General features: G+C 41.8%; 1 protein-coding gene across 1 annotated transcript; it reads left to right on the forward strand.

The window, feature by feature from the left end:
* Positions 1 to 26: 26 nt before the first annotated feature.
* Positions 27 to 26,171, forward strand: LOC130681507 (histone-lysine N-methyltransferase PRDM9-like). The gene is given in 15 exon segments (XM_057494853.1): positions 27 to 92; positions 470 to 593; positions 905 to 1,012; positions 8,566 to 8,615; positions 9,970 to 10,084; positions 10,719 to 10,820; positions 11,038 to 11,250; positions 11,253 to 11,307; positions 11,625 to 11,642; positions 11,722 to 11,775; positions 12,932 to 13,125; positions 15,808 to 16,176; positions 23,579 to 23,622; positions 23,716 to 23,929; positions 26,092 to 26,171. Coding segments are annotated over 15 exon segments (1,806 nt in total).
* The last annotated feature ends 1,528 nt before the right edge of the window (positions 26,172 to 27,699 follow it).

Raw genomic sequence — 27,699 nt, forward strand, 5'->3', positions numbered from 1 at the left:
AGAACCTGCCTGGCCGTCCCAGCACCATGAGCTCTGACAGGTCCCTGGAGAACAGTGAGGGACACTCAAAGGCAATAAGCTGGAAGGCCACGGTGAGAGATGTGGGAGGTGAAGCCAGGCTCCATATGGGGTTTGTAAGAAGGAAGGGAAGAGGGGCTTGGTGACAAGGAGCCTGCACCAGTAGGCGACCCTCTCTGTGAGTGCATGCAGGATGTCTGAGACATGGGGAGAAAATGGGACCCTAGCATCAGCAACTGCTCTATGTCAGGGGAGGGATGGGAAAATTCTCACTTGGTGTTTGCACAGTAATTCAGGAGCCAGTCAGGAGACAGAGTCTTCACCCTTATTTCAGAGACCACCCAGCAGCCTCAGGCAACATACGCCCTACATGCAAGATGGAGCAGAAGGCCCAGCTCACAGTTCTGACTTGTATTAGTAAATCACTGATGGAGCCTATTATTTTCTCTAGGCCAGAGATGATTTCAAAGACATTTCCAGATACTTATCCAAGAAAGAATGGACAGAGATGGGAGACTGGGAGAAAATCCGATACAGGAATGTGAAAAGGAACTATGAAGCACTGGTCGCTATAGGTAACACGACATGTGGAGTGCAGAGTAGCCTGGGAAGTAAGTCTTCAATCCCTGCATCAGTCTGGCTCTCTCTCAGGTGGCTCCGTCTGCCCACAGTTCCCTTCTGTGTGGAGATAAGCCCAGAGGGAAATGCTTTTTGTATCAGTGTGGGGCCAGTACTGCTAATGCGGAGCTCACCTCCTGCCTTACTCTAGACCCTCCCAGCACATCCAAATGAGTCGCTATGACTTTATAGTGCTTTCATTTCTTGCTGTGCTTTGTTCATTCTCCCAGCTCTTCCCTTTTAAGACAAAGATTTTGCTTCTTTCCAGGTCTCAGATCTTCTCAACCAGCTCTCACGCGTCATCGCAGGCAGGCCACCAAGCCCCAGGTGGATGACACTGAGGATTCTGATGAAGAATGGATGCCCAGTCAGCAAGGTGAGGAGCCAGGAGGATTTAAAGGTGTCCTGAAGCTGACCTGGGTTCAGGTACCAGCTGGGTCTCAGGAGGTAACAACAGAAACACTAATTCTTCAAAATCACAGACATTCACAAAGCAAGCAAGATACAAAACAGCATATTATACAGTAAGAGGCTATTCATATAAAGTTTTAAAATGGGTAAAGTAATTATATATGTTATTTAAAGATATATTGATAAGCAGCAGATGTATAACAATAGGAACGTGATAAGAAATACCAAATTCAGAATAGTTATCACCACAAGAGAAGAAGGAAGGGCTGGCAGGTGGATTCACTGTATATTGATTAGTTTTATGTTTGTTTTTATTTTTGTGTTTGATTTTTGAAGTAGAAATAAAGACCTGAAGCCTTTTGTAGCAGAATGTAGCAATAAGACTGAATGGTAGTGGATATATAGGTTTTCCAGTGTTAACTCTCCATACTTTATAATATATCATTGTTACTTGCTTTTGTAAAACATTGTTAACTAATGAAAAGGCAGTTAAGGAAATCTTAATTAGACTATAAATCCAAAACGGAGCTTTCTAACACTAATCTCATGATAGTTCAGTTATTGGATTAAGTGTCTTAGAAGAGGGAGTGATTAATATATTATGTAAAGTTACATGATTTATGTATGTATATTTAATCATACCACATGGTGTTCTTACCCAAAAGTGAATGTGATTCTTTGCCTGGATTCCAAGAAAGTGTTTGAGAGAGCTAGTTAGTGTCGCTGATCTTTCCCACATGTCCCTAACCAGAGACAGCATCTGCTAAATAAATGAGGTACAATCACTATAAAACAGAAATGAGAGGCTCAATTCTGCTGCCCCTTACACAGGATAGTTTAAAAGAAGAGTCAGTCTGCCTAAACTGGGGAAAGCAGCTTGGATTAGGTCTATTATTCTCCATCTACAGGTTTCTGAGTCCTTAGGATCTTAAAAGTAGTGTAAGAGATCTGAAATCCACAAAGGTTATGACGTGAGAGGAGAGTCTTCATAGGAAACCATATGCCCACAGTTTATCATACATCTGTGCATCGCTATCTGGATGCAATTAAAACCCCCACCCCAGTCAATTTCTTTATTTATTTTTATTGTGGTTTAAAAGAAAAAATAATAATAAGTTTTTCCTCTTAGCAGTTTTTAAGTAGGCAACATGGTATTATTTTTTTTAATTAATAGGCTTTATTTTTAGAGAATTTTTAAGCTTACAGAAAAATTAAACAGAAAGTACAGAGACTTCCCTCTTTCCCTATGCCCACAGTTTCCCCAATTATTAACATCTTGAGTTGCTGTTGTACATCTGTTACAATTGATGAACTGATACTGATAGACTATTATTAACTGGAGACCACGGTTTATAGTAGGGTTCAATCTTTGTGTTGTACAGTTCTATGGGTTTTAACAAATGTGCAATTTCATGTGTTCACCTTTTACATTTTTACCCAGAATAGTTTCACTGCCCTAAAAATCCTCTGTGCTCCACCTATTTATCCTCCTCACCCCCCAACCTCTGGCAGCCACTTATCTTCTTACCATCTCTATAGTATTGCCTTTTCCAAAATGTCATATAGTTGGAATCACACAGTATGTAGTCTTTTACACTGGTTTCTTTTACTTAGCAATATGCATTTAAGTTTGCTCTCTCTCTTTCTCTCTCTCTCTCTGTATGTGTGACTTGATAGCTCTTTTTTCCCCACACTGAATAATATTCCATTGCATGGATATACAACTGTTTGTTCATCCAGTCACCATTGAAAGACACTGGTTCCAATATTTGGCAACTATAAATAAAGCTGCTATAAATATTCATGTGCAGTTCTTTATGTGGACATAAGTTTCCAAGTTATTTGGGATAATACTAAGTATGGTGATTGCTGGATTATATGGTAAGAGTATATTTAATTTTGTAAAAATCTGCCAAACTGTATTCCTAAGTGGCTGTGCCACCAGCAGTGAATGAGACTCCCTGTTGTTCCACATTTACTGTTAGTATTTTTTTGTAGTTATTACTGTTGTTAATTAGCCATTATAATAGGTAGTTGATGGCATCATTGTTATTTATCTTTTCATATGCTTATTTGCCATCTGTGAATCTTCTCTGGGATGACTGTTCAAATCTTTTTGTTTGTTATCATTAATCTACAATTACATGAAGAACATTATGTTCACTAGGCTCCCCCCTTCACCAAGTCACCCCCACAAACCCCATTACAGTCACGGTCCGTCAGCATAGTAAGATGCTGTAGAATCACACTTGTCTTCTCTGTGTTGTGCAGCCCACCCCATGCCCCTCCCACAATATACATGTTAATCATAATGCCCCCTTTCTTTTCCCCACCCTTATCCCTCCCTTCCCACCCATCCTCCCCAGTCCCTTTCCCTTTGGTAACGGTTAGTCCATTCTTGCATTCTGTGATTCTGCTGCTGTTTTGTTCCTTCAGCTTTTCTTTGTTCTTATACTCCAGAGATGAGTGAAATCATTTGGTACTTGTCTTTCTCCACCTGGCTTATTTCACTGAACATAATGCCCTCTAGCTCCATCCATGTTGTTGCAAATGGTAAGATTTGTTTTCTTCTTATGGCTGAATAATATTCCACTGTGTATATGTACCACATCTTTTCTATCCATTCATCTACTGATGGACACTTAGGTTGCTTCCATTTCTTGGCTATTGTAAATAGTGTTGCAATAAACATAGTGGTGCATCTGTCTTTTTCAAACCGGGCTGCTGCATTCTTAGGGTAAATTCCTAGAAGTGGAATTCCTGTGTCAAATGGCATGTCTTTTTTGAGCTTTTTGAGGAACCTCCATACTGCTTTCTACAATGGTTGAACTAATTTACATTCCCATCAGCAGTGTAAGAGGGTTCCCCTTTCTCCACAACCTCACCAACATTTGTTGTTGTTTGTCTTTTAGATGGTAGCCATCCTTACTGGTGTGAGGTGATATCTCATTGTGGTTTTAATTTGCATTTCTCTGATGACTAGCGATATGGAGCATCTTTTCATGTGTCTGTTGGCCATCTGAATTTCTTCTTTGGAGAACTGTCTGTTCAGCTCCTCTGCCCATTTTTTAATTGGATTATTTGCTTTTTGTTTGTTGAGGTACATGAACTCTTTATATATTTTGGATTTCAACCCTTTATCGGATCTGTCATTTATGAATATATTCTCCCATACTATAGGGTACCTTTTTGTTCTATTGATGGTGTCCTTTGCTGTACAGAAGCTTTTCAGCTTGATAGAGTCCCACTTGTTCATTTTTGCTTTTGTTTCCCTTGCCCGGGGAGATATGTTCATGAAGAAGTCGCTCATGTTCATGTCCAAGAGGTTTTTGCCTATGCTTTTTTCTAAGAGTTTTATGGTTTAATGACTTACATTCAGGTCTTTGATCCATTTCGAATTTACTTTTGGCAACACGGTATTATTCACTACATGCACATTGCTGTACAACAGATTGCTTGGGCTTTTCGTCTTTTAAGACTGAAACTCTATAGCCAGTGAACAACTCCCCAGGGGATCCTCCCCCAAGCTCCAGGCAACCACCATTCCATTTTCTGTTTCCATGAATTTGATTACTTTAGATATCTCATATAAGTATTTGTCATTTGTGATTGTTTTATCTTGTTTAGCATAACGTCCTCAAGGTCCATCCATGATGTAGCATATGAGAGGATTTCCTCCTTTTTTAAAGGCAGAATAATATTCCTGTGTGTGTGTGTGTCTGTGTGTATAGCACATTTTCTTCATCCATTTATCCATCATTTAGGGTGCTTTCATACCTTGGATACTGTGAATAATGCTGCAGTGGCCATGAGTGCAGAAATATTTATTCAAGATCCTGTTTTCAAATTCTATTCATATAAACCCAGAAGTTGGATTGCCAAATCATAGAGAAGTTCTATTTCCAATTATTTGAGGAAACTCCACACTGTTTTACATAGTGGCTGCAACACTTTACATTTCAATAAACAGTGTGTAAGCATTTCAGTTTCCCAACATCCTTGTCAACACATGTTATTATATGTTATTTTCATATTGGCCATCCTAACAGGTATGAGATGACATGTTGCTGTGGTTTTCATTTGCATTTCCATGGTGATTGTTGATATTGAGCATCTTTTCATATGTTTGTGGGCCATTTACATGTATCTTCTTTGGATAAATATCTATTCAAGTCCTTTTTCCATTGTATTAGTCAGCTTGGGCTGCCATAACGAAATACCATAGACTGAGTGACAATCCACAGAAATGTGTTTTTCTCATTCTGGAGACTGGAAGTCCAAGATCAAGGTGCTATCATGGTGAAATTCTCTTCCTTGCTTTTAGCTAACCTCCATTTTGCTCTGTGTAGGTACTCTTCTTTGTGCATGCTGTTAGGGAGAAAGACACAGATCTTTCTCTTCTTCTTGACAAGACCAATCCTATCATGAAGGCCCCACTCTCATGACCTCATCCACCCCTAGTTAAGTTCAAAATGCTCCATCTCCAAATACCATCACATTGGGGGTTAGGGTTTCAACATAGGAGTTTTGGAGGGACACAATTCAGTCCATAGCACCCAATTTTTAATTAAGTCACTTGATTTTTTACTGCTGAATTGTAGGAGTTCCTTATATATTCTGGATATTAAACCCTTATCAGATGTATGTTTTACAAATACTTCCTCCCATTCTACATATTGCCTTGTCAGTCTTTTGGTAGTGTCCTTTGTTTCACAGAAATCTTTAGTGGTCTCATCTATTTTTTATTTTGTTTCTTGTGATTCTCATGCCATATCCCAGAAATCTTGCCCATTCCAATATCAGGAAGTTTGCCCTTGTTTTTTCCTAAGTTTTATACTTGAAGGTCTTCCATTTGGGTCTGTAATCCACTTTGAGCTGATTTATGTACATGATGTCAAAAAAGGGTCCATTTTCATTCATTTGCATGTAGATACTCTCAGCCCCACCATTTGTTGAAGAGACTGTGTCCTTTCCATTTACTGTGTCTTCTTTAATTTCTTTCCACAGTGTTATCTAATTTTCAGTGTGCAAGTGTTTCACTTCCTTGGTTAAGTTTACTCTTAATTACTTCATTCATTTTGTTGCTGTTCAAAATGGATTGTCTTCTTAGCTGCCTTTTTTGTTTGTTCCTTGTTAGTGCATAGAAGTGCAAGTCACTTTTGAGTGTTAACTTTGTATGCTGCAACTTGCTGAATTTATTAGTTCTAAGAGGATTTGGGGAAGAATATTTACAATTTTCTCCATATGAGATCCGCAAACATACATAATTTTACTTCTTTCTTGCCAAGTCGGATTCCTTTTATTTCCTTTTCTTGTGTGATTCCCTGGCTAGGTCTTGCACTACTATTTTGAATGGAACTGGCAAGAATGGGCATCCTTGGCTTGTTCTTAATCTTACAAGAAATGCTCTCATTTTTTTCACTGTTGAATACAAGGCAGGAGGTGGAATTTTCATATTTGACTTTTATTATAGTGAGGTAATTTCCTTCTACTCCCAGTTTGTTCGGTATTTTTGTCAAAAAAGGCCAATTTATTATTTAACGATGAATGCAATAGATAATTTATGAACATAGGAAGAAATATAAATGACATTTTCTCTAGTTTTTAAACATTTTTTTTGCTTTGTAACTGCTTTATTGAGAGTAATCAGTACAGAGAAACAGAAGAGCTTTTCCTGAACAATATTAAGGTTTTTGATCCATGAACATGGAATGTCTTTTCATTTCTTTAGGCCTGTAATTTCAGGTACAAGTTTTGCACTTCTTCTGTTAAATTTATTCTGAAGTATTTTATTCTTCTCGATGCTGTTATAAATGTAACTGTTTTCTTAATCTCATTTCCAGATTATTCTAGCTAGCATATAGAAATACAAATGACCTCTGCCTCGTATTCTGCAAATTTGCTTATCTTATTAGTTCCAATAGCTTTTTAGTAGATTCCTTGGGTTTCCTATATTCCAGCTCATGCTGTCTGCACATGGGGATAGATTTACTTCTTCCTTTCCGATCTGGATGGCGTGTGTCTTGCTCTTCCCTGATTACCCTGCACAGAACCCCCAGTAAATGTTGAATGCAAGTGGCAGGAGCAGAGTCCTGTTCCTTTTTTGTTCCTCATGACAGGAGGAAAGCCTCTAGTTAGTATGCATGATAATAGCTGTAGGTTCACTTCTAATCTTAGTTTGTTAAATGTCTCTAGAAGTGTGTTGAATTTTGTCAAATACCTTTTCCACATCTACTGAGATGGTCATGTGGTGCTTTAAAAAATCCTATTGATATGCTGCATTACATTAATTGATTTTTGGATATTAACCTAACTTTTTATTCCTGAGATAAATACCATTTGGTCATGGCATAGAATCCTTACTATATGTTGCTGGATTCAGCCTGCAATATTTTATTGAGGTTTTTGTGTCTATATTCATAAGGTATATTGGTCTGTAGTTTCCTTTTCGGTCATGTCTTTGATGTCTGTGTCGTTTTTTTTTTGAGAGGGCATCTCTCATATTTATTGATTAAATGGTTGTTAACAACAATAAAATTCTGTATAGGGGACTCAATGCACAATCATTAATCAACCCCAAGCCTAATTCTCAACAGTCTCCAATATTCTGAAGCATAACAAACAAGTTCTTACATTTGAACAAGTTCTTACATAGTGAATAAGTTCTTACATGGTGAACAGTGCAAGGGCAGTCATATCACAGAAACTTTCGGTTTTAATCATGCATCATGAACTATAAACAATCAAGTCAGATATGATTATTCATTTGATTTTTATACTTTATTTATATGTGAATCCCACATTTCTCCCTTATTTATTTATTTATTTTAATAAAATGCTGAAATGGTAGGTAGATGCAAGATAAAGGTAGAAAACATAACTTAGTGCTGTAAGAGGGCAAATGTAGATGATCAGGTCTGTGCCTATAGACTAAGTATTAATCCAAGCTAGACAAGGGCAACAAAATATCCACAGATGCAGAAGATTTCTCTCAAAACGGGGGGGGGGGTGAGGTTCTAAGCCTCACCTCTGTTGATCCCCAATTTCTCACCTGATGTTCCCCTTGCGACTGTGCCTGTCTTAGGTTGTTCCTCCCTTGAGGAATCTTACCCGTCTCTGGCTAACCAGCCGTCTTCCAGGGCCATACAGGGAAATGTAAAGTTGGTAAGTGAGAGAGAAGCAATATTCTTTGAAAAGGTTAGCTTTTTACTTCTTTGCATATTTATGCCCTGTGGCTTCTATGCCCAGCATTTGTCTTGAGGTATCTTTACCACTTGGAAGAATTATGATACTCGGTAATTTCGATATGAGGCATGAATTCTAATAGTTTTTAAACATTTTTAAAAAATTAGTTGATGACTCCAATAGAGAGCCTCGATGATACTTCAGAAACCATTTTCCTATCGCCCTTCAATACTCCTTGTACTCATCATTCTAGTTCAGACTGCCGTGTCCCTAATGCGAATTTCCAGAGTTTGGAATTATTTACCAACTGAAACATTTTTTCTTCACCTTTAGAAAAACCTTCTTGGGTGGCCTTTAGAGTGGAACAGAGTAACAACCAGAAGGTGAGTATTTCCTAAATCCTGTTGACAAGAAAATATTTCTCATGGACCCAAACAGAGGTAAGAGGAGGAGAAGGCACTGAGTGTGCTAGAAACTGCTGCTTTCCTTTCCTGATCCCTTCTGCACAGTGTCTGCTATCATTTTAATAGCTAGTAAGAACAGCAACAAAGAAGCTACCACTTGTTTCTATTTTCACAATATTTCAGACTTTATTTTAAGCATTTTACATGAATAACCTGACTTGAACCTTGCAGTAACCCTATGAGGTAGGTACTATAATCATCACCATTCATAGATGAGGAAACTGAGGTAAAGAAATGTTTGATTACAGGCCTTGGATCACAGTTTCAGTAGTAGTGCAATCTGACCCAAAGCTCCTTCTATAAACTACTTACAAGCCCATTAAAACTTTCATAGTTGTCTAAAACTCACACTGTCTTTATTCATAACTTCACTCATCTTTCTGGTGATAACAACTTAAGCTCCTGTCTGCTATGCTAAAGTGGGAGATGTGCTAAGACCATCTGACTGAGGGAAGCTTACAAATGGTCAGTACTGACAGTGAATAGTCCCATATGAAGGAGAGAGGATCCCCACCCTCACAGCCCCCAACTCTAATCAAAAGAGGCATCTCCCAGCACAGAGGAACTCCAAGTTTGATGGTTGAGGAACAACAAATAAGAAAATAGCTGAAGGACTTCATATAGGCTACACACTATTCTGCCAAAACACATCCATCTGACACTGCTTTCAAATGCTCATTCTTGTAGGAGGAAGTGAGTCTTTCCTCCGAGCTTTACTTAGGCAATCACATTTATTTGTAATCATCTGTGTAGCCTGCCTCTGAAATGGGAGCTCTTTGAGAACCTTGTTCATACCTGACTCTTCTCAGAAGTCCCAGGCCCAGCTCAAGGCCCTTTATACTTTCTGAGTAATTCACATTAAACTAGATCAAATAAATTAAACTAGATGTAAGAGGGTCAAGGAATGCTGAAGATAGTATATATAAGATAGATTTCAAATATGGAGGAAAGTGAGGAGATAAGTTGATAGCAAGACTAATCTCACATTCATGCTGCATTAGCTCACAAAATAATTTGGTCACAAAATAGTATGACATTTCATGTTCATTATAACATTAAGAATTCACATATATGCCAGTTTATGGGTCAGGAAACTGAGGAAAACTAGCTGGCATTACAACCTTATTCAGACAGAATTGACAGGAACCAGCTAATCCAATTCCAGACACTCTTTCCAGGATCTGGCAGTCTACAACCTTTGCCATCTTTCCTTTATCATCTAGATTTCTTGGTTCTCTTCCCAATCTCACTGTTTGGTCACCTCATTTCCCAGATGTATTTGATACCCTCTGTACATTTCTACATTTCCTCTTCTGAGCAGGCCCAGAAACCAGTTTCCCCTCCTGGAAAAGCAAGTACCTCTGGACATCACTCTAGACAAAAAATGGGTAAGAGGAAAAACTTTAGTCCTTCTCAGTCCTTTAGGAAGGCTAATGAATATGGTGAAAGCATGCGGTTTGCACTTTGGATAGGCCCGGGTTTAAGCTGGACTAACCTGAGGCCTGAAGTTAACACTAGGGCTTCGGGCAAATCTTATAAATTCTCTGAGTTCCTGAATGTTCATTTGTAAAGTGAAGATAAGGATGCATAGCTCATGTATTGTTTGAAAACATTAATTTAAAAATAAAAGAATTGGCCTGTGCAAGTTGTCCAATAAATCCATCTGTGATAACAGACCATACTTTCTTGGTATTGCATGCCCAGACCTTTGTTTAATGCCTACCATGTTACATGCCCTCAACAAATATTCTCTGAATGAACATATGTGTGAATGAACTGTTTTCGAAGTAAGTACAGACTTTGGGAAGTTTAACCTGATAATGAGAATAACTGAAATTCAATTGAGCATCCATAGTCAGTGTTGAATGGTAGTCTCTCTGAACCAGTAGTTAATGGGGTGAAAACCAGAGTGTGTAGAAGGACAGGGGATCATTTGATAGGAAGAGATTTCACTTTCTGACCAAACAGGGACTAACATTCCAGACCTCACCAACCTCACTTACCTACCCTTCTTCAACTTAGAACTTGCGGGAGAGGAGACTGAAGTAAAGACATATAACCTACGAGAAAGAAAGGGTTGTGTGTATCAAGAGGTCAGCGAGCCCCAGGATGATGATTACCTCTGTAAGTACCCTTTTGGCCCACTCACAGAGAAGGCTGTTGTGTCTTGGTACAATAATTTCGTGTTGTCGTTTTCAGTCCCCACATTATTCCCTTCCTCTAATGACTTGGAATGCAGGACTGAAGCTAAATGGTGTGAGTGCCTTCACTCTTTCTGGGGCTCTTTACATCTGAGAACGTGCACTATGCTTTCCCTAACCCCTGTTGCTCTCCCCTCCAGATTGTGAGAAGTGTCAGAACGTCTTCATTGACAGTTGTGCTGCTCATGGGCCCACTGTGTTTATAAAGGACATTGCAGTGGACAAGGGACATCCCAACTGCTCAGCCTTCACTCTGCACCCTGGGCTGAAAATCAGACCATCAAGCATCCCTGAGGCTGGGCTTGGAGTGTGGAATGAAACATCTGATCTGCCGTTGGGTGTGCACTTTGGCCCCAAGAGGGCCACATCACAGAAGATGAAGAGGCGGCCAACAACGGGTATCCTGGCAGGTTAGAACATCTATCTCTTCCCCTGTCCTCTGGCTTCCCACATCCTTCCTGTGGATTGATGGGATCTGACCTTCTACATACCAGAACATGGATGGAGATAACATGGTCAGCTCTGTGTACTGGGTGGACTTTGCATCAGTATGGAGCTCCCAGGTAAAGAGCAGAGAGTAGGTGGGAACACGGAAGTACAGACATAGACAAGTGGCTCCTCCCTTGCAGGGCCCTTGCTCTGAGTGGGCAAATTGACTCAGATACATAGACGATGGCTGAGGAGTATGTCACATTCAGTTGGTGACTGAATCCATGCAGGATGAAAGCACATTGATAACAATACGGTTTAACACTTCTTCTGTTACCTCCCCCAGAAAAAAATCCTTTAACTTTTCTTTCTGAAATTCAGATCACCACAGGGAGAAACTCTTGTTTTTATGTGGATGGAAAGGACAAATCTTGCACCAATTGGATGAGGTAAGACCAAATTTTCTGAGTTTCAGAGAGGACATCTGACTCTCACAAGCCCACACTCCTTCCCTTCTCATCATGCCTCCCTCAGTTGTCTCCCTCAAGCCTCTGTTTCTCTGTTTACTCCATACAGTGTTTTATTTCAAGAGCCATTTAGAAAAAGCAAGAAATAAAAAGATAGTATGTGTCCTAAAATATAAATCTCTATGCTAGACAAAATTTCAGCCCTAGAAGAAACCTTGAGGAGCCTAGATTCACACACTTTAACTTATCTAATCAACATTTATTAGGCATTTACTATGTTCCAGTTCAGACAAGGTAATTCTTTAACTAAACACATTATAATCCATGTCTTTATGGAGGACATATTGCAAAACCATTAAAAAATTGATTTCAAGATTTAACAATAATTTTCCTATTTTTTCAAAAGTACACAGTGCCAAGATAAATTAAAACAAGGGAGGGCAACACATCTTTAACCTGTGAGAGCAGCAAATCTTCTTAGATTCACTTCTAATTAGAACTGGGTTCTGAAGCCTGCATTCAAATAAGCTGTAGTACGGCCGTGGGCCTCTGGGCTTCATGACCCAGCCACTTCCCTTACCAGGGGGACACAGAATGTGAATGGACCATTGTTGTCCTGTGCTATTATGCTAAGGCAAAAAGACCTCCATTTTCTATAGAAACCTGGGGGAAGCAAGTAAATGGTACCTTAAATAAAGGGTGGAGAGATTGGACAAAGACATCTCAAAACAGGATATGAGTTAAGCTGATACGTGCTAATCTAAAAGCAGAGTCCATAATCAGGCCCAAAGTTCTGTTACAAAACAGACTTAACTTAGAGAAGCTAAACATCAGTGGATTTTATGGCAAACTGAGGTGGAGGCTAAGTCTGAAATCAGGCTTTGGAAAACACTTAATTAGGCAAGGGGGGAAAGCATTCTAGGCAGGATGAGCACAGTAAGAAATACTTGGCAATAAGAATTCACATGATATTGTGAAAGAGACTGAGGTATGTACAGAAGCTTCCCCAGGAACAGAGAGGGGAGGGGGCAGCGTCAAAGCCAGCCATAAACATCGGGCATGGAGCTGGACATGGATATAATAAGTGGCAGGAACTTACTGCCTGTGGTTTCTTCCCTTTTGCCTGCTGTAATCCTAGGTATGTAAACTGCGCCAGGGATGACGAGTTGCAGAACCTGGTGGCCTTTAAGTATCACAGTCAGATCTTCTGAAGAACATGCCAGGTCGTCAGGCTGGGCTTTGAACTGCTGGTCTGGTATGGAGATGAGTATGGCCAGGAGCTGGGCATCAAGCAGGGAAGCAAGTGGAAGGGAGAGCTCACAGCAGAGAGAGGTGAGCACCACTGTTCTTTAAAATGGAAAGAAATGAAAGAATTCTTGGGAATTTCATAGTCCAACTCTTAAGAAGAGTAAAATCCAGAATAAACTCAGTAAAACTGCAATTCAGATGCTTCAGAAATTAGGGACTCGTTTCATATGCCTTTGACACTTAGGAACAGTTTTTACTTTTAAAATTTTTGCTCTGAGTTTTGTAATACTTTGTGCATAAAATATATCACAGCATACATAGAGTAATGGAAGACATAGGGGCAAAAAAATGTTTTCAAGCACCTACCGACTCTCTCCCCAACACAGTTTCATCTGGCCCTTTTAGCTATTTCTTCTTAATTTGTTCCATATTTCTGAATGATATGTATGTTGATGTGCACTCATTCACAATTCAGTCAGTTCTCGTGTGAGTTCCTGCTCTGTGCCCAACAGCGGCAGTCAGAATCACCCCTCGAGCAGCTGATGGGTGAACAAGGGTGGGTGTATGTGCATAACATCAAACAGCAACGAGTGCTTTGAGAGGGACTAATCTAGGGAAGGTGTCTAGAACCATGAGGGGGGCAATGAGGTGTGGCAGAGAGAGGTCACGGAAGGGCTCTCTCAGGAGATAACATTTCAGACATGCAAGTACCTGTGGGCAAAGAAGTCCAGGCAGAGGGACCAGCTAGTGTGCCATCCAAGGCAGGAGAGGTGGGGTGACAAGGACTGGCTGAGAGACCAACCAGGGTAAGGAGGCCTAGAGGGCAATAACAGAGGTTGGATACATACATGGTATCCCGAGGCCTATGACCTCTAAAGACATGGGATTTTCCTGAGTGAGATGGAACCAGTGTGCAGTTTTCAACTGGAGAGTCACATGTGCTCTGCTCTGAGATAATGCTTTCGTTAATTTCTGGAAAATAGACTGCAGAAAGAGGATGGTGGGTTGATTGGAGAGATGGGAGTTGGGGCCATAAGAAGTATGATTTGGGATATGTTTTGAAACAGGACTTGTTATTGCAATTAAAATGCTAAGGCTGAATGAAATAAGTCAATTATGAATAGGTGGTGTGACTCTTGAAGAAGGATATACTTTCATTTTGTGATTTGTAGAAAAGTGACAAAGAATCAATTCGCAGTCTAATTGGGGCAGCAGGAGCCCAAGCCCTTTAGTCAGTGGGGCCTGAACCACTCGCCCTTGTCCAATCCAAATCCCACCTCCTGGTGGGTATCCAGAAGCATAGGGGTCCTCAATTAAATATGTCTTTTTGAATGTGGATGATCAAATTCAGATTTACCCACACATGCTCTCTTTAAGCACTATCCTAGCCTGCCTTCCACATTTCTACATCTCCAGGCTGAGTGGCTTCTAACTTAGTGGATCCCATTCCCCTCAGAGGAAATACCTAAGACTGATTACACCTGAGTCATCAGGAGCATTGTTACCTCTCCAAAGAATAAGATAGCTGCAGACACTGTCACATGTAGGGGCAGGCCTATGGCCGAGGCTGAGTCCCACTATGGCTGAACACCGCCCTTCCACTCTAGCTGACCAATGCCCTAACATGGCGCCCGCTTCCTGGGCGCCACCCTTCCTGGTTTGGTGGCATTAGCATAAGGAAGTTGCTCCTATAGGCTTGCCCCATGCTTCCGTGCTCATGCTCAACTCATGCAGAAGGCATGCTACCAATCAGCTTAAAGGTCACGCATGATCTCGATCACCATAGGCCAGCTTCCTTTATATAAGGCATAAGCAGGAAAGAGAAGGACTCTCTCTCTCTCTCTCTCCTCTCATTCTTCCTCTCACTCGCTCCCTCCAGCTGTTGCTTCTTCCCACTCACCTTCTCCCGACCTTCCGAGCAACAATAAAGAACTGAAGTGAATCAGGTCTGTGTACATATCGCTGTCGTCACCGCCACAAGGCACGAACGCGATAGTCACAGGCAGATATGACGTAGACAATACTAGGATGTAGGTAAAGGCCACTGCAGGTCCATCTGTGGGAGGTGAAAGCTGCCTCTGAAGACACTTGAAAGTTCCTGGACTGATCGATACATATAAAATGCCCTGGATGTGGGTTTGGGGGATTTCTGAGGAAGATGCAGTGAATAAAAATGGAGTGGAGATGTGTGAGAAATACTCTCACTGGTCCGAACTCAGTAAGCCGACACAGAGACAAAAAGAACGATGGAGCGAGGCTTTAATGGCGGCCTTGCAAGATCAGGTGTCTGGGGAGTAGGCCCACTCAGGGCCCCTACAAAAATCAATTTATTCTTTAGCACATGAGTACCTCCCCTGGTTCCTCATTGGCTAATTTCTCCCTGATGTTGCCTAAGCAAGTTATATCAATATTAAGCTTTCTTTATATTTGTCTTAATTTTATTGGATGGTTCAAAACTTTTTCTGCATTTTTCTGAAGTGATGCACAGCCCACACTTTCTCAATCTCCCTCCCTGGCCCAGCTGGAGCGACTCCCTGGTACATGTTCTGACACATAGGCTGCTTGTCAATACCCTTTTGTTTAAACGTTAATTCCTCAGAGAATAAATCACATTTAGTTTTATGCCATTCCTAATAGATGCCACACACAGCTTGTGCTGTTAGCACAATAAAAATGATTAGTGGGGCAGGCCCATCAGAAGACAAAGCATCCCACCCAGACATCTTTGTCAACATCTACCTGACCAGAAACTTCTTCTTTCAGCAGAGCCAAAGCCAGAGATCCATCCCTGTGTCTCCTGCTCTCTGGCCTTCTCCAGTCAGAAATCCCTCAGCCAGCATGTGGAGCACAGTCACCCCTCTCAGATCCTCCCACAAACACCTCCAGGAAAACATCTCCAACTAGAGGATTCCTGTCCAGGCCAACACAGCTGGAGTGACAAAGCTGAAGGTCAAGAGGTCAAAGAAAGGTCCAAAACTTTGCTTAAAAGTTTAAGGCAGAAATGGATTTGGGGGACCTTTTCCAACCCACCCAAAGGACAAATGGGGGGCTCCAGGACACATAAAATAATGATGGAGGCCAGCACAGGCCAGAAAGTGAATCCAGAAGACACAGACAAATCATTTGTGGGGGCAGGTATGTCAACTGAAAGAGTCAAGAACAGAGGGTGGGGTCAAGGCTGCACTGATAGGTCAAATCTCATCCAACACCAGAGGACACACACCAGGGAGAAGCCCTATGTTTGCAGGCAGTGTGGACGGGGCTTCACGCAGAGGTCACACCTCATCTGACACGGGAGGACACACATCGGGGAGAAGCCCTATGTTTGCAGGGAGTGTGGACAGGGCTTTGCATTCAAGTGGACTCTCATCCAACATGAGAGGACACACACTGGGGAGAAGCCCTGTGTTTGCAGGCAGTGTGGGCGGGGTTTCACGGTGAGTTCACACCTTCTCCGACACGAGAGGACACACACACAGGGGAAAAGCCCTATGTTTGCAGGGAGTGTGGGCGGGGCTTCACACAGAGGGTACACCTCACCCGACACCAGAGGACACACATTGGGGAGAAGCCCTGTGTTTCAGTTACGGTGAGTGAGCCATTGCCAATAAATAGCATCCCAAAAACCACAGGAGAACATATGTAACCACACACACTTCATACACATGCTGTGAGCAATCTTCAAAGGAAGCCTCCTGACCCCTTACACTCCAATTATGAGTGCAAAAATAAGTGGTTGCAGAAATCTCACTTTCAGTACAAGAAATAAAGTATACAAGTGGGGAAGAAATTCCTCAAGTGCTTTGGGGATGTTAACAGCAACCCCCTACATGGCTTTTTGGCTTCCTGTTCCAATAAATATTTTCTCCAAACAAATCTGAAGTCCAGACCACATGCTTCATTCCCCCCTTATCACTGAAAGCAGGATCTGAGAGGACCACAGAGAACACAAACTATCAGCCCAGGTCTCCACAGGCACTCAGGCCCTGGAAAGGCACACGTCTGGAGTCAGTTGGGGTAGGTCTTTGGAGAATTGATTAGCGGGCCCAGGGAGAGAAGTCTAGGATTTGAGACAGACTCATAAGGAAAGGTAATTCACTGGTATCCTGGAAAATGTGATTTTTCCTCCTATAGACCCCTTCCCTCCACTGCCACCCACCTCCCTTGCCTTCTTCTGGCTCCACTCCTGTTTCCTCAGACCACTGTAGCCTCACAGATGAAAGCCAGAAAGGAGTGTGTGCACACACATCTGCCTGGCTCAGTTTGGGTCACCTGGTCTTCCTCTCTCCTTGCTGCCCACTCAGCATCAGCATCTCATGGTGCATAGCACATGGACTCCGTATCAGACCAGACTGGGTTTATGCTCTGATCAGACTATATTGAGCTTTGCCCTCACCAGCTATGTGGCCTACGGCTAGACATTCACTCTCTGTGTGCCTGTTTCCTAATCTATGAACTGAGAACGTGGCACAGAGGGTGGCTGAGAATGCAAGCCCCTTCCTGATTGTCAATCTCCAACTGCACTGCTTTCAGTGCCTATGCCTTCCAGGTCTTTAGTGCTGGGCAAGGGAAGACAGACACCGTAGGGGCTAGGGAGCCACATTCAGAGACTACACAGACACCACTGCCACCTCTGCACAGACTGACTTCTCAGAATTCTCATCTACCCTGAGGAGGTGAGAGGTCAGGGATGCATCTGTCCTCCCCACTGAGCCTGGAAGCCTCAGAATCTCCCTCCACACAGGCAGGCAGAGCTGTCAGTTACATGTGAAGCCAGCCCCTGCCCACTCCTTGATGATCCAAATGGATTCTAGAGGAGGAGTAGAGAGAGGTCAGTTTCCTCTTCCTCCCCTTCAGTAATAACCCTCATTCCTAGGCTGGCCACCAGCCTCCAAGGTGGCCAACAAATTCACCTCCTGTTATCCACACTCTGGTACGGCATCCTTCTTCATGGGACAGGACTGACAGGTGTTGTGAAAGTGGTGTATGACTCCCTAGGTCATAGGAAGGCATTTGGCTTCAGCCTTGCTTTAACCATCTCACCCTGTGCAAAGCAACTGGGGGTTCATATTATTTTAAATGTGCGTTGAACATTCACAAAGACACACAACCACCTGGATCATCATACCAACCTAAAAGTCATGTGAAAGAATTAAAGTCATAATTATCAAATTATGCTCTCTGATCAGAATGCAATTGACTTAGGGTTAAATCACAGAAAATTAAAAAGAAAATCTCCAAATATTTGTAAATTACATATATCTGAATAATAAATGGCCAAGAGGAATTTCAGAAATATTTTGAACTGAATAAAAATTAAACAACATATCAAAATTGGTGTGATTCAGCTAAAGTGGAACTTCGGGAAATTTACAGCATTGAATACTTAGGTTAAGAAAAAAGAAAGGTATTAAATCACTGATTTTTAAAAAACTTTTTTAAAGGACCAAAAATAAACCCAAATCAAACAGAAGGAAGGGAAAAAAAACTAAGCACAATAAAAACAGAAAACTAATAGAGAAAAATCAATGAACTAAATGGTTATTTGATATCAGTAAAATTTATAAATGTTAACAAAGAGGATACAAATTATCAGGATCAGGAATGAATGAGAAGATCTCAGTACAGACTCTGTTAAATATTAAAAAGATAGTAAGGAAATACTATGAACAACTCAACACACATAAATATGACAACCCAGGTATAAAGGACAAATTCCTTGAGAGAAAACTAACTCATCAAAGAGAAAATAGATAACCTGAAGAATCCTTTAATTATAAAGAAATGAATTCATAATTAAAAACCTCTCAAAATTTTTTGCTCAGCCTAAATTATATTATACATTTAAAGATGAAATGATTCCAATTCTACACAAACTCTTCCCAAAAAGAGACGAGGAGGGTACACTTCCCAGCTCATTTTTACAAAACCAGCATTAACCTGATACCAAAGCCAGAAAGAAAAGAAAACTATGGGTTAATATCTCTCATAAACATTGATACAAAAATCAAACAAAATCGTAGCAAACTGAGCTCAGAAGTATTTATTACATTATGTACTACAATCAGGTGGGGCTTATCCTGAAAAGGCAAGTTGCTTCAATATTTGAAAAAAATCAATCAGTGTAATGCACTGTATTAATAAAGAAGAACAACTATACAATCATACCAACTGATGCAGAATTAGCATTTGAAAAACATGTCATCCATTCAAGAGTTTCAAAAAATTGTCAGTCAACAAAGATAGAAAGGAATTTCCTCGGCCTCACAGAGGTCACATAAAATAAGCTGAAATGTGATATTATACTTAATGATAAAAATACTGAAAGCTTTCCCCTGAAGATCAGGAACAAGGGAAGAAAACCTCTCTCACCACCTTTATTTGAATTATACTAGAATTCCTAGGCAGTATAATAAGGCAAGAATAAGAGATAAAAGGCATACAGATGGGAAAAGAAGAAATAAAAATGTCTCTACTTGCAGATGACATGATTAAAACCAAAAAAAGTAGCCCAAAACACTTCTCTTAGAACTGAGTTAATTAAGGTCACAGGACATCAAGAAAAAGCTCTTAAAATAATTTTATATCTATATACAAGCAATGCTGTTTCCAATAGCTCCAAAAATATTGAAATATTTAGGAATAAATTCAACAGAACATGAACAGGATCTGTAAGCTGAAAACTATAAAACACCAATGAAAGAACTTGAAGAAGAGCTAAATATGGGAAGACAAATGTTCAGGACAGGAAGGCTCAACTCCCCAAACTGACGTATAGATTTAACTCAAATCTATGAAGTATGGGTCTGGGAGTTCATATACCTCTCCACCCAACTGTCAGCTTCTGGCAGCCAGAATCCTTATTTGCAGAAGAGGCTCAAAGGTGTGAGTACTGCCTAATATCCACTGGATTCCAAGTCTCCATCTCCTGGCAAACGGCTGAGAAGCCCTTTGCCAAGGCCACCATCCAGTGCCTGTAACACCTGGCAGGCCTCCAAGACCTGCTGGCTTCTAGCACCTCCACCTGACACTGTGATTGCCCTCGTTGGGGCAGGTCGATAGTCCTTGGGCAAACACACCACCAGCTGAAACGATGGGACACATGGCCAGCCTTCTGCATCACATACTGAACTCTGACCACAGCTATGGTCAGCCTCACCTGTTTTCGCTCTGCTTGTCTGCTGCCAGGTAAGGATGCTGTTGGCTTGATTGGGCACCATAGCTGGCAGGTGAGGGGGTCACTCACCAGAACAGTCAGCCAAGAGCCCAGAACAGCAGAGTACCCAACACAGCTGGGGTCTGGGCAAGCCTCACAGAGGGCCAAGAGCACATGAGAGTCATTTGTCTGAAATTTGGTAAATTTCTCTTTGACCCCTGGACTCTGCCCTACCTGGCCCCAGTTAAGGTCCCAGTACTATCAGTCTGGCCTATGACCCCATTACATGAACCAGTCTCCCTTGGGGAAGGGTGTTGCCCAGAGTTGCTGTCTTCACAGATCAAGCTTCTTGAAACTTACAGAAGAAAGTGTTTTAAAAACAGCTTTTTTCAAAGTAACAGGTTGTTAATCACATCACCAAGAGAAAACTCCTGTAATACTTTGAAATATGCACTTTAAGATATTTTTCAAGTTCTCACACTTAATGGCAACAACTTTATTGTTCTTTTCCTTATATGCAGTTGTTTGTTTGCTTGTTTGTTTTAAAGTTTAGAAAATAAAAACCACCCATGTCATAATCTGGAGGGAACACAGCACAGCAAATTAGAACTTTCTGTCCATCACACACAGACAAATGTGCACTCAGACAGACACACTGGCACTCTTTTCTTTTACAAACACTGTAGAGCCCCAATCTCCCATCCTCACTGGCCTCTTTTGCTTTCTAAAGGAACTTAAACTCCTTCCCTTCATTCACATCATGGGTTGGGCTCTGGTTGAACCAACTGCCTCTTGCTAGAAAGGAAGGATATTTACAAAAAGAGTTTGTGAACCAGAACCTGGCCTAGTTTTTGTACAGATTTAAATATGTTCAGGGCCCAGAAGATTCTCATGATATGAAGTGAGGGAGAACACATCCGACTGCTCAGGAACAAGGGAGAGGCTGGCAGTCTGAGAGGCTTCCTGGCAGTGAGAGGGCTGCTGAAGGGGCAGGGTTTGCATGGAGCTTGTGGTGCAGGGAAGGGGAGAGCTAGACAAGGATTTCTGGGCATGCTTGGCCCAGCAGGTTGGGAACTTTGAAGAACTTCAGGTGCCCCATCCCCCTGGCTGCCTGCTCAGCTCTAAGGCCCCCCACTGTGGCATGCAGCCTGCTGCACCTCCCTCCTAGCCTGCTGGCACAAGCTCGCAAACTGGCAATCACTGTGCTGGGATCAGGCCAACCAGAGGGAGGCCCTGCCCACAACAGCTAGAGATGCAAAGCACAGAGGCTTAAACCTGTGTGCTTGGCCCACTAGCTCTGACACTGGAGACAGGCACCACAGACGGGAATTAGGAAATAGATCTCTCCTCCCCCAGGCACCAGCTACACTCACCTATGACCCCCAACCTCACTCTAGGGGCTGAGCAGCTCCAGAGACTGGAGCTTCTGGGCACTAGTGGGCACCACACAGAAATAGGAAGCGTCAAAAGAACGTGGTTCAGAACAAAATCTCACAACCCCAGAAAAAGGGCCAAATGAACTGAACTCACCAATCTTCCTGAAAGAGAGTTCAAAATTAAAATTATAAACATGCTTATGGAGGTACAGAAAAATATTCAAGAACTCAGGAACAAATTTAAGTCAGAGATTGAATCATTAAGAAATACCGTATCTGAAATGAAACATACAATGGAGGGATTTAAAAGCAGATTAGATGTAGTAGAAGAGAAGGTAAATGGAATAGAAATTAGAGAAGAGGAATATGGAGAAGCTGAGGCACAGGAGAAAAAGCAATCTCTAAGAATGAAAGAATATTGAGAGAACTGTGTGACCAATCCAAACTGAAAAATATTCACATTATCGGGGGTACCAGAAGAAGAAGAGAAAAAGGGACAGAAAGTGTCATTGAGGAGGTAATTGCTGAAAACTTCCCCAATCTGGGGAAGGATATAGTCTCTCAAGCCATGGAGATGCACAGATCTCCCAACACAAGGGACACAAAGAAGACAACATCAAGACATATAATAATTAAAATGTCAAAGATCAAGGATATGGACAGACTTTTAAAAGCAGCCATAGAGAGAAAAAAAGATAGCATACAAAGGAAAACCCATCAAGCTATCATCAGATTTCTCAACAGAAACCTTACAAGCCAGAAGGGAATGGCATGATATATTTAATTCAATGAAGTAGAAGGGCGTTGAACCAAGAATGCTCTACCCAGCAAGGTTATCATTTAAATTTGAAGGAGGGATTAAACAATTTTCAGATAAGCAAAAGCTGAGAGAATTTACCTCCCACAAACCACCTCTACAGTGCATTTTGGAAGGACTCCTATAGACGGAAGTATTCCTAAGGCTAATAGATGTCACCCAAGGGATAGACAAAGAGTACAGATTATGATTCATAACATACAAAGAATGGAGGAGGAAGGAATAAGAGGGGGAAAAAAGAGCCTTTAGGTTGTGTTTTTAATAGTATACAAAGTGAATTAAATTAGACTGTGAGATAGTAAGGGAATTACCCTTTAACCTTTGGTAACCACAAATCTAAAGCCTGCAATGGCAATAAGCACATACCTATCGATAATCACCCTAAATGTAAATCATTGGAATGCACCAATCAAAAGACATAGAGTTACTGAATGAATAAAAAACAAGACCCATCTATATGCTGCCTACAAGAGACTCACTTCAAACCCAAAGACAAACACAGACTGAAAGTAAAGGGATGGAAAAAGATATTTCATGTAACTAATAGGGAGAAAAAGTGAGTTTAGGATCAGCTGTTTGGCAGGACCTGGTAAATGCTTTGGCCATATTTTTACTCTGTTCATTCATTCTTTGCCTTATCGGTTAAATAAGATGTATATTTCTAATGGTCCGTTCTCTTCTGGTGCTCGCTGTATTTAGCACTGTACTTGGACCCCGGATTCAAGGTGCTCACCTGAATTCGTGGGAGTCCAGCAGTGAGTGGTACGTGATATTCGTTCAAGAAAGTGGTGGAGGGATAGTGGAAGTTTTTACTTCCAGGAAACATCCATAAGTAAGCCACCATAAATAGGAGGGTAGTAGAGAGACTCCAGAGGAGCCCTGAAACGCCAGCGTGGCCTCCGGGTTTTACAGGCAGGATAGACTTATGGGTCCTTCTGTTCTCTGCGCCTGTGGCTGTAAATCTGTTAAATGAAGGCGATTGACTAGAGCTCCCCAACCCGGTCATCCTGGACCCGAGGCTCTTGGGCACCCCCACTCCACCCTGCCAGCCGGAAAGAGCGGGGCAGAGCCTCCAGCGTAGCTGCTGGTCCCTAACGGGCTGGGGGAGGGGAGCGCGCGGCCGACAGTTTCAGGGAGAAAGCAAAAGGCGGGCGCGAGGCTGCCTTTCGGGGCTCTCCTTGCTTGCAGTTCCTCCCGCTTTGCTGACCTGGGAGTCGCGACCTCCAGCACAGGTGAGTCCCGCCCCGTGGATCGGGAAACGGGTGTCTTGGGTGGGTGCGGTGTGGATTTGTCCAAGCGCTTGTTTTCGGGGCTGACGCATTCAGAGACGGCGGCTCCCACCCCGGTTGCTCGGCCCTAGGGCGGTGGTACGCACCTTAAGCCGGGAAGAAGAGACGGCCACCCGTGTCTTACTGCAGGGCTGTCGTCACAGTTTGTGCCAGTTGCGCGACAGCGTCCGCTCAGGGATCAGCGCAGGGCCAGACGGGCCTAGCGCTGAGAAAGAGCTGCAGCAAGCTTGCATTGGGACTGACACCCAATGTACATTGTTTCTAACGCGATCCTACTTCTTTGCCGTGTATCTGTCACTAACTTGGTGTCTAGCTTTCAGCGAGTCCCCACCCAGCCCTTACTGCCCTTTGCTCGGCAGTGGGGTGGAAGGTGAAATTTGGCTGTCTGCAAAACCTTGCAGCACTTACTTTGTTTCGTTCTAATATCCACTAATGTTCTCTGCCCAGATTTTACCCATTGTCTGCCCCTCCTGAGCAGGGATACCTAGTAAGAGTCGGGAGCGGCAGGACAGTGAAGCTAGGCAAGGAAGCTCTCTCTCCGTTGTAAATACATTGATGCCAGGGTTCTTGTTCATGAAGCCGAAAAATGAGCTTCACAAACACTCAAGGTAGGAGAGCAAGGTACAGGCTTTTATTTAGAGATAAAGTGAGAGGACAGAGCTCCCGGCCCACACCAGGAGGGAACAAAAGAGTCCAGGGTGGTGCGTTGTCGAGGGATTTTATAGGCAGATGAGGGTTTTTTGAGAACGTGAAAAAAAAGCTTAGGGGTGTGGACCTACTAAGTGGTCCTAGGATATTTACAAGTACCTTGATACAAGTAACCTCCTGCTCTGTTGATTTCTCCCTGAGATACCAGCATCTTGGTCTGGCGTTATATGAAACAAGGCCACCTGCTCAGGCCCCAAGGTGGGCTGAGGCATTGTTTGCTAAAGAGTAAGTCAAGTGCAATCTTATCTTTAAGGTGGAATCCTTCTTGCCTTTTACTGTGTTATGACTGGGCTTGCATGCTAAATTAATGTGCCCAATTTGCAAAATCACCTTATTAGATCTGAAGGAGGAAAGACAGCACATAGGCCTGGGCCTTTTAGCCTGTTAAGGTGAATCTTATACATAATTATAAATAATTGGCATAAAATAAACATGTGCTACTCTTCTTTATCTGGGGTACACCAACAGATCTCATTGAAGAATTGACTCTAGAGCTGAATGTTTAACACAGAGTTTTGGTAGGGTGTTTCCTTGCATGTAGTTACATTGCTCTGACTGTAATTATCCTGCCTTGCTTTTTTCGGAGGCCCTCACCCTACTCTGACTACACCCATGGTCCCTGTCTCACAGTTATGAAAAGCCTTTTAAATACTGTTGACAGCTCTGAAAACTGGGGAAAAAACACATTCATTCAGTGCCTTAGCTGAATGTCAGTTCTGAAAAATGCCCTTCTGAATGCTTTACCATTAGATGATTGTTTTACCAAAATGTTATGTGTTGAATGAGCATAATACACTGCCTAGCAAAAAGTCTCATCATAAAAGACTTGAGTGACTTAACTGTATACCTAATTGCTGAAAAAAATCCTCAGCCTGTCATGCAGGAACACTCACATAACAGTATAGTAAAAATTACATACAATTTATTTTACATTAAATTAACTATAAAGGCAAAGAAGAATTACAAACACTATGGGCCAACACTGTGATGTTATTCTGATTCCACCTTACAGGGAACTTGGGATAATGATAATAACAATGATACATTATGCAAAACACTATAATCTTCACAACAGGTGAGAGGTGAATGTGTTTATTTCTCACCCTACCTAAAAGAGGTTATACTTTATCTCAGAACTAGTATGGTGAAAGGCATGTTCACTGGGTTGGTTGAGTCTGGGGGTACCTGTTGCATGCCCCACGTCATTCCTTATTTCTGGGAAGTCTGGACTGGGATGGATCACTTCCTTGTTTTCGTATCCCTATCAAGAGCCACAAGCATCTCTGTGTCTCTGCTTGTCGACCCTGGTAACGGCAGTATAATACCCAAACTAATCAATTGGTGTCTGTATTGTTTCTGGCAGCTATGTTTTCCGCCTGCCAGGACTGGGAGGGAGGGGTGGTGTGGTGTGTGTGTGTGTGTGCACACGCATGTGTGTGCATGTGTGCATGTGTGGCGGGCCTGGGTTAACAAACCTCTTTGGTATCAAGAGTCTCTTACTGCTTGGAGCCAAGGTGAGCTCCCCAATCCGATCATAGATTCCCCCAAAGTTAACATAGATCCGTCAGTTGGGCACCACTGTGACCCTCTTTCTACAACTCCAGAGGTCCCCCTTGCTCATATAGGCTATACATGCATCTGCCATTGCCTTCATGTAAAGTATACAGGCTCTATGGTAAAACCCGGGCTGTGCCACATCTGCAGGTTCTAGGCAAAGATTGGCTGATATGATGCTGGGTGTTCTTCTGGCCATGGGCCCTGATGATTTCCCAAATGGTCGATAAGGCATGAGGGAAATTGTGATAGACATCTGCTGGGCCCACCTTGAGGGTGACTTTAGGATCAGCTGTCTGGCAGGACCTGGTAAATGCTTTGGCCATATTTTTACTCTGTTCATTCGTTCTTTCACTCCAAAGACAATCAGTTAATGCTTACTCTGTGCCAGGAGGCTGATTCACTCAAAGATTAGTAGCACTGAAGGACACAGTAAATTTGGGAGGACAACAGGAATTCCACTGGGAGCATGCTGTCTGAGGCATCCTCACTCTTTCCCATTCCCTATGTCTAATCAGTACAAAATCTTGTCACTTCTGCATCCTGAATATTTTTTAAACCTATCTACTTTTCTTTGCACCCACTGCTACTCCAAATTTCAAGCCAACAGCTATCTTTTAAATTTTTTTAAATTTTATTTTAAAAGATCCAAATCACTATTTGACCCTCAGCCCTTATGGGAAAACCACCATTCATACCATTACAACAGCAACAACATAGAGCAGCCTAATGAGCTCTGTATGATCCCTAATAAGTTGGCAAAGATATAAACTTACTTTCTTTTTTCCTCTGCTTCCCAGGGTGTTTTCTAAATTTTGTATTGAGATGTAATTTACATACTTTAAAATTGATCCATTTTAAGTGTACAGTTCATGGATTGTTAGTAAATTTATTGAGTGGTGCAACCATCACTACAATCCAGTTTTTTATATTTCCATCACCTCAGTGGCATCTCCCTTGCCCATTTTCAGTTAATCCCTGTTACCACACCCAGCATCAGACAATCTAACCTACTTCCTGCGCCTATGCATTTCCCTATTCTAGACATTTCATTATAAATAGAATCATACAGTATATGGTCTTTTGTGACTTGCTTCTTTTATTTAGCATGGTATTTTCAAGCTTCATCCATGTTACAGCATGAATCATTGCTTCATTCCTTTTGATGGCTAAATAATGTTTTGCTGTGTGTGTATACCACATTTTGTTTCTCCATCTCTTTATGGACATTTGGGTTATTTCCTCCTCTGGGCTATTGTGAATAAAGCTGCTATGGATATTCATATGAAAATTTTGGGGTGGACACATGTTTTCAATACCTAGAAGTGGAATTACTAGGTCAATTTGCAACTGTATGTTTAAATTTTTTCCAATTTGTTTTTCCAGGGTAGCACATTTTACATTTATTGTATTTACATGCAACAGAAGCAATGTATGAAAGTTCTCATTTCTCCACATCCTCACAAACACTTGTACTTTTTCCTTTAAAAATCATTATAGCTGCTCTTGTTAGTGTGAACTAATAATATCTCATTGTGGTTTGGATTTGCATTTCCCTAATCACTAATAATGAACATCTTCATCTGTTGGCCATTTGTATGTCTCCTTTGGAGAAATGTCTATTAAATATGTTGGCCATTTTTTAATTAGTTTCCCTTCTTATCATTGATATGTAAGTGACCTTTGTATATTTTAGATAAAAGTCCTTATCAGGTATATGATTTGAAAATATTTGTTCCTAGTCAGTGGCGTGGCTTT

This window comes from Manis pentadactyla, chromosome 18, assembly GCF_030020395.1.
Source record: "Manis pentadactyla isolate mManPen7 chromosome 18, mManPen7.hap1, whole genome shotgun sequence".
In the NCBI taxonomy this organism is placed as follows: Eukaryota; Metazoa; Chordata; class Mammalia; order Pholidota; family Manidae; genus Manis; species Manis pentadactyla.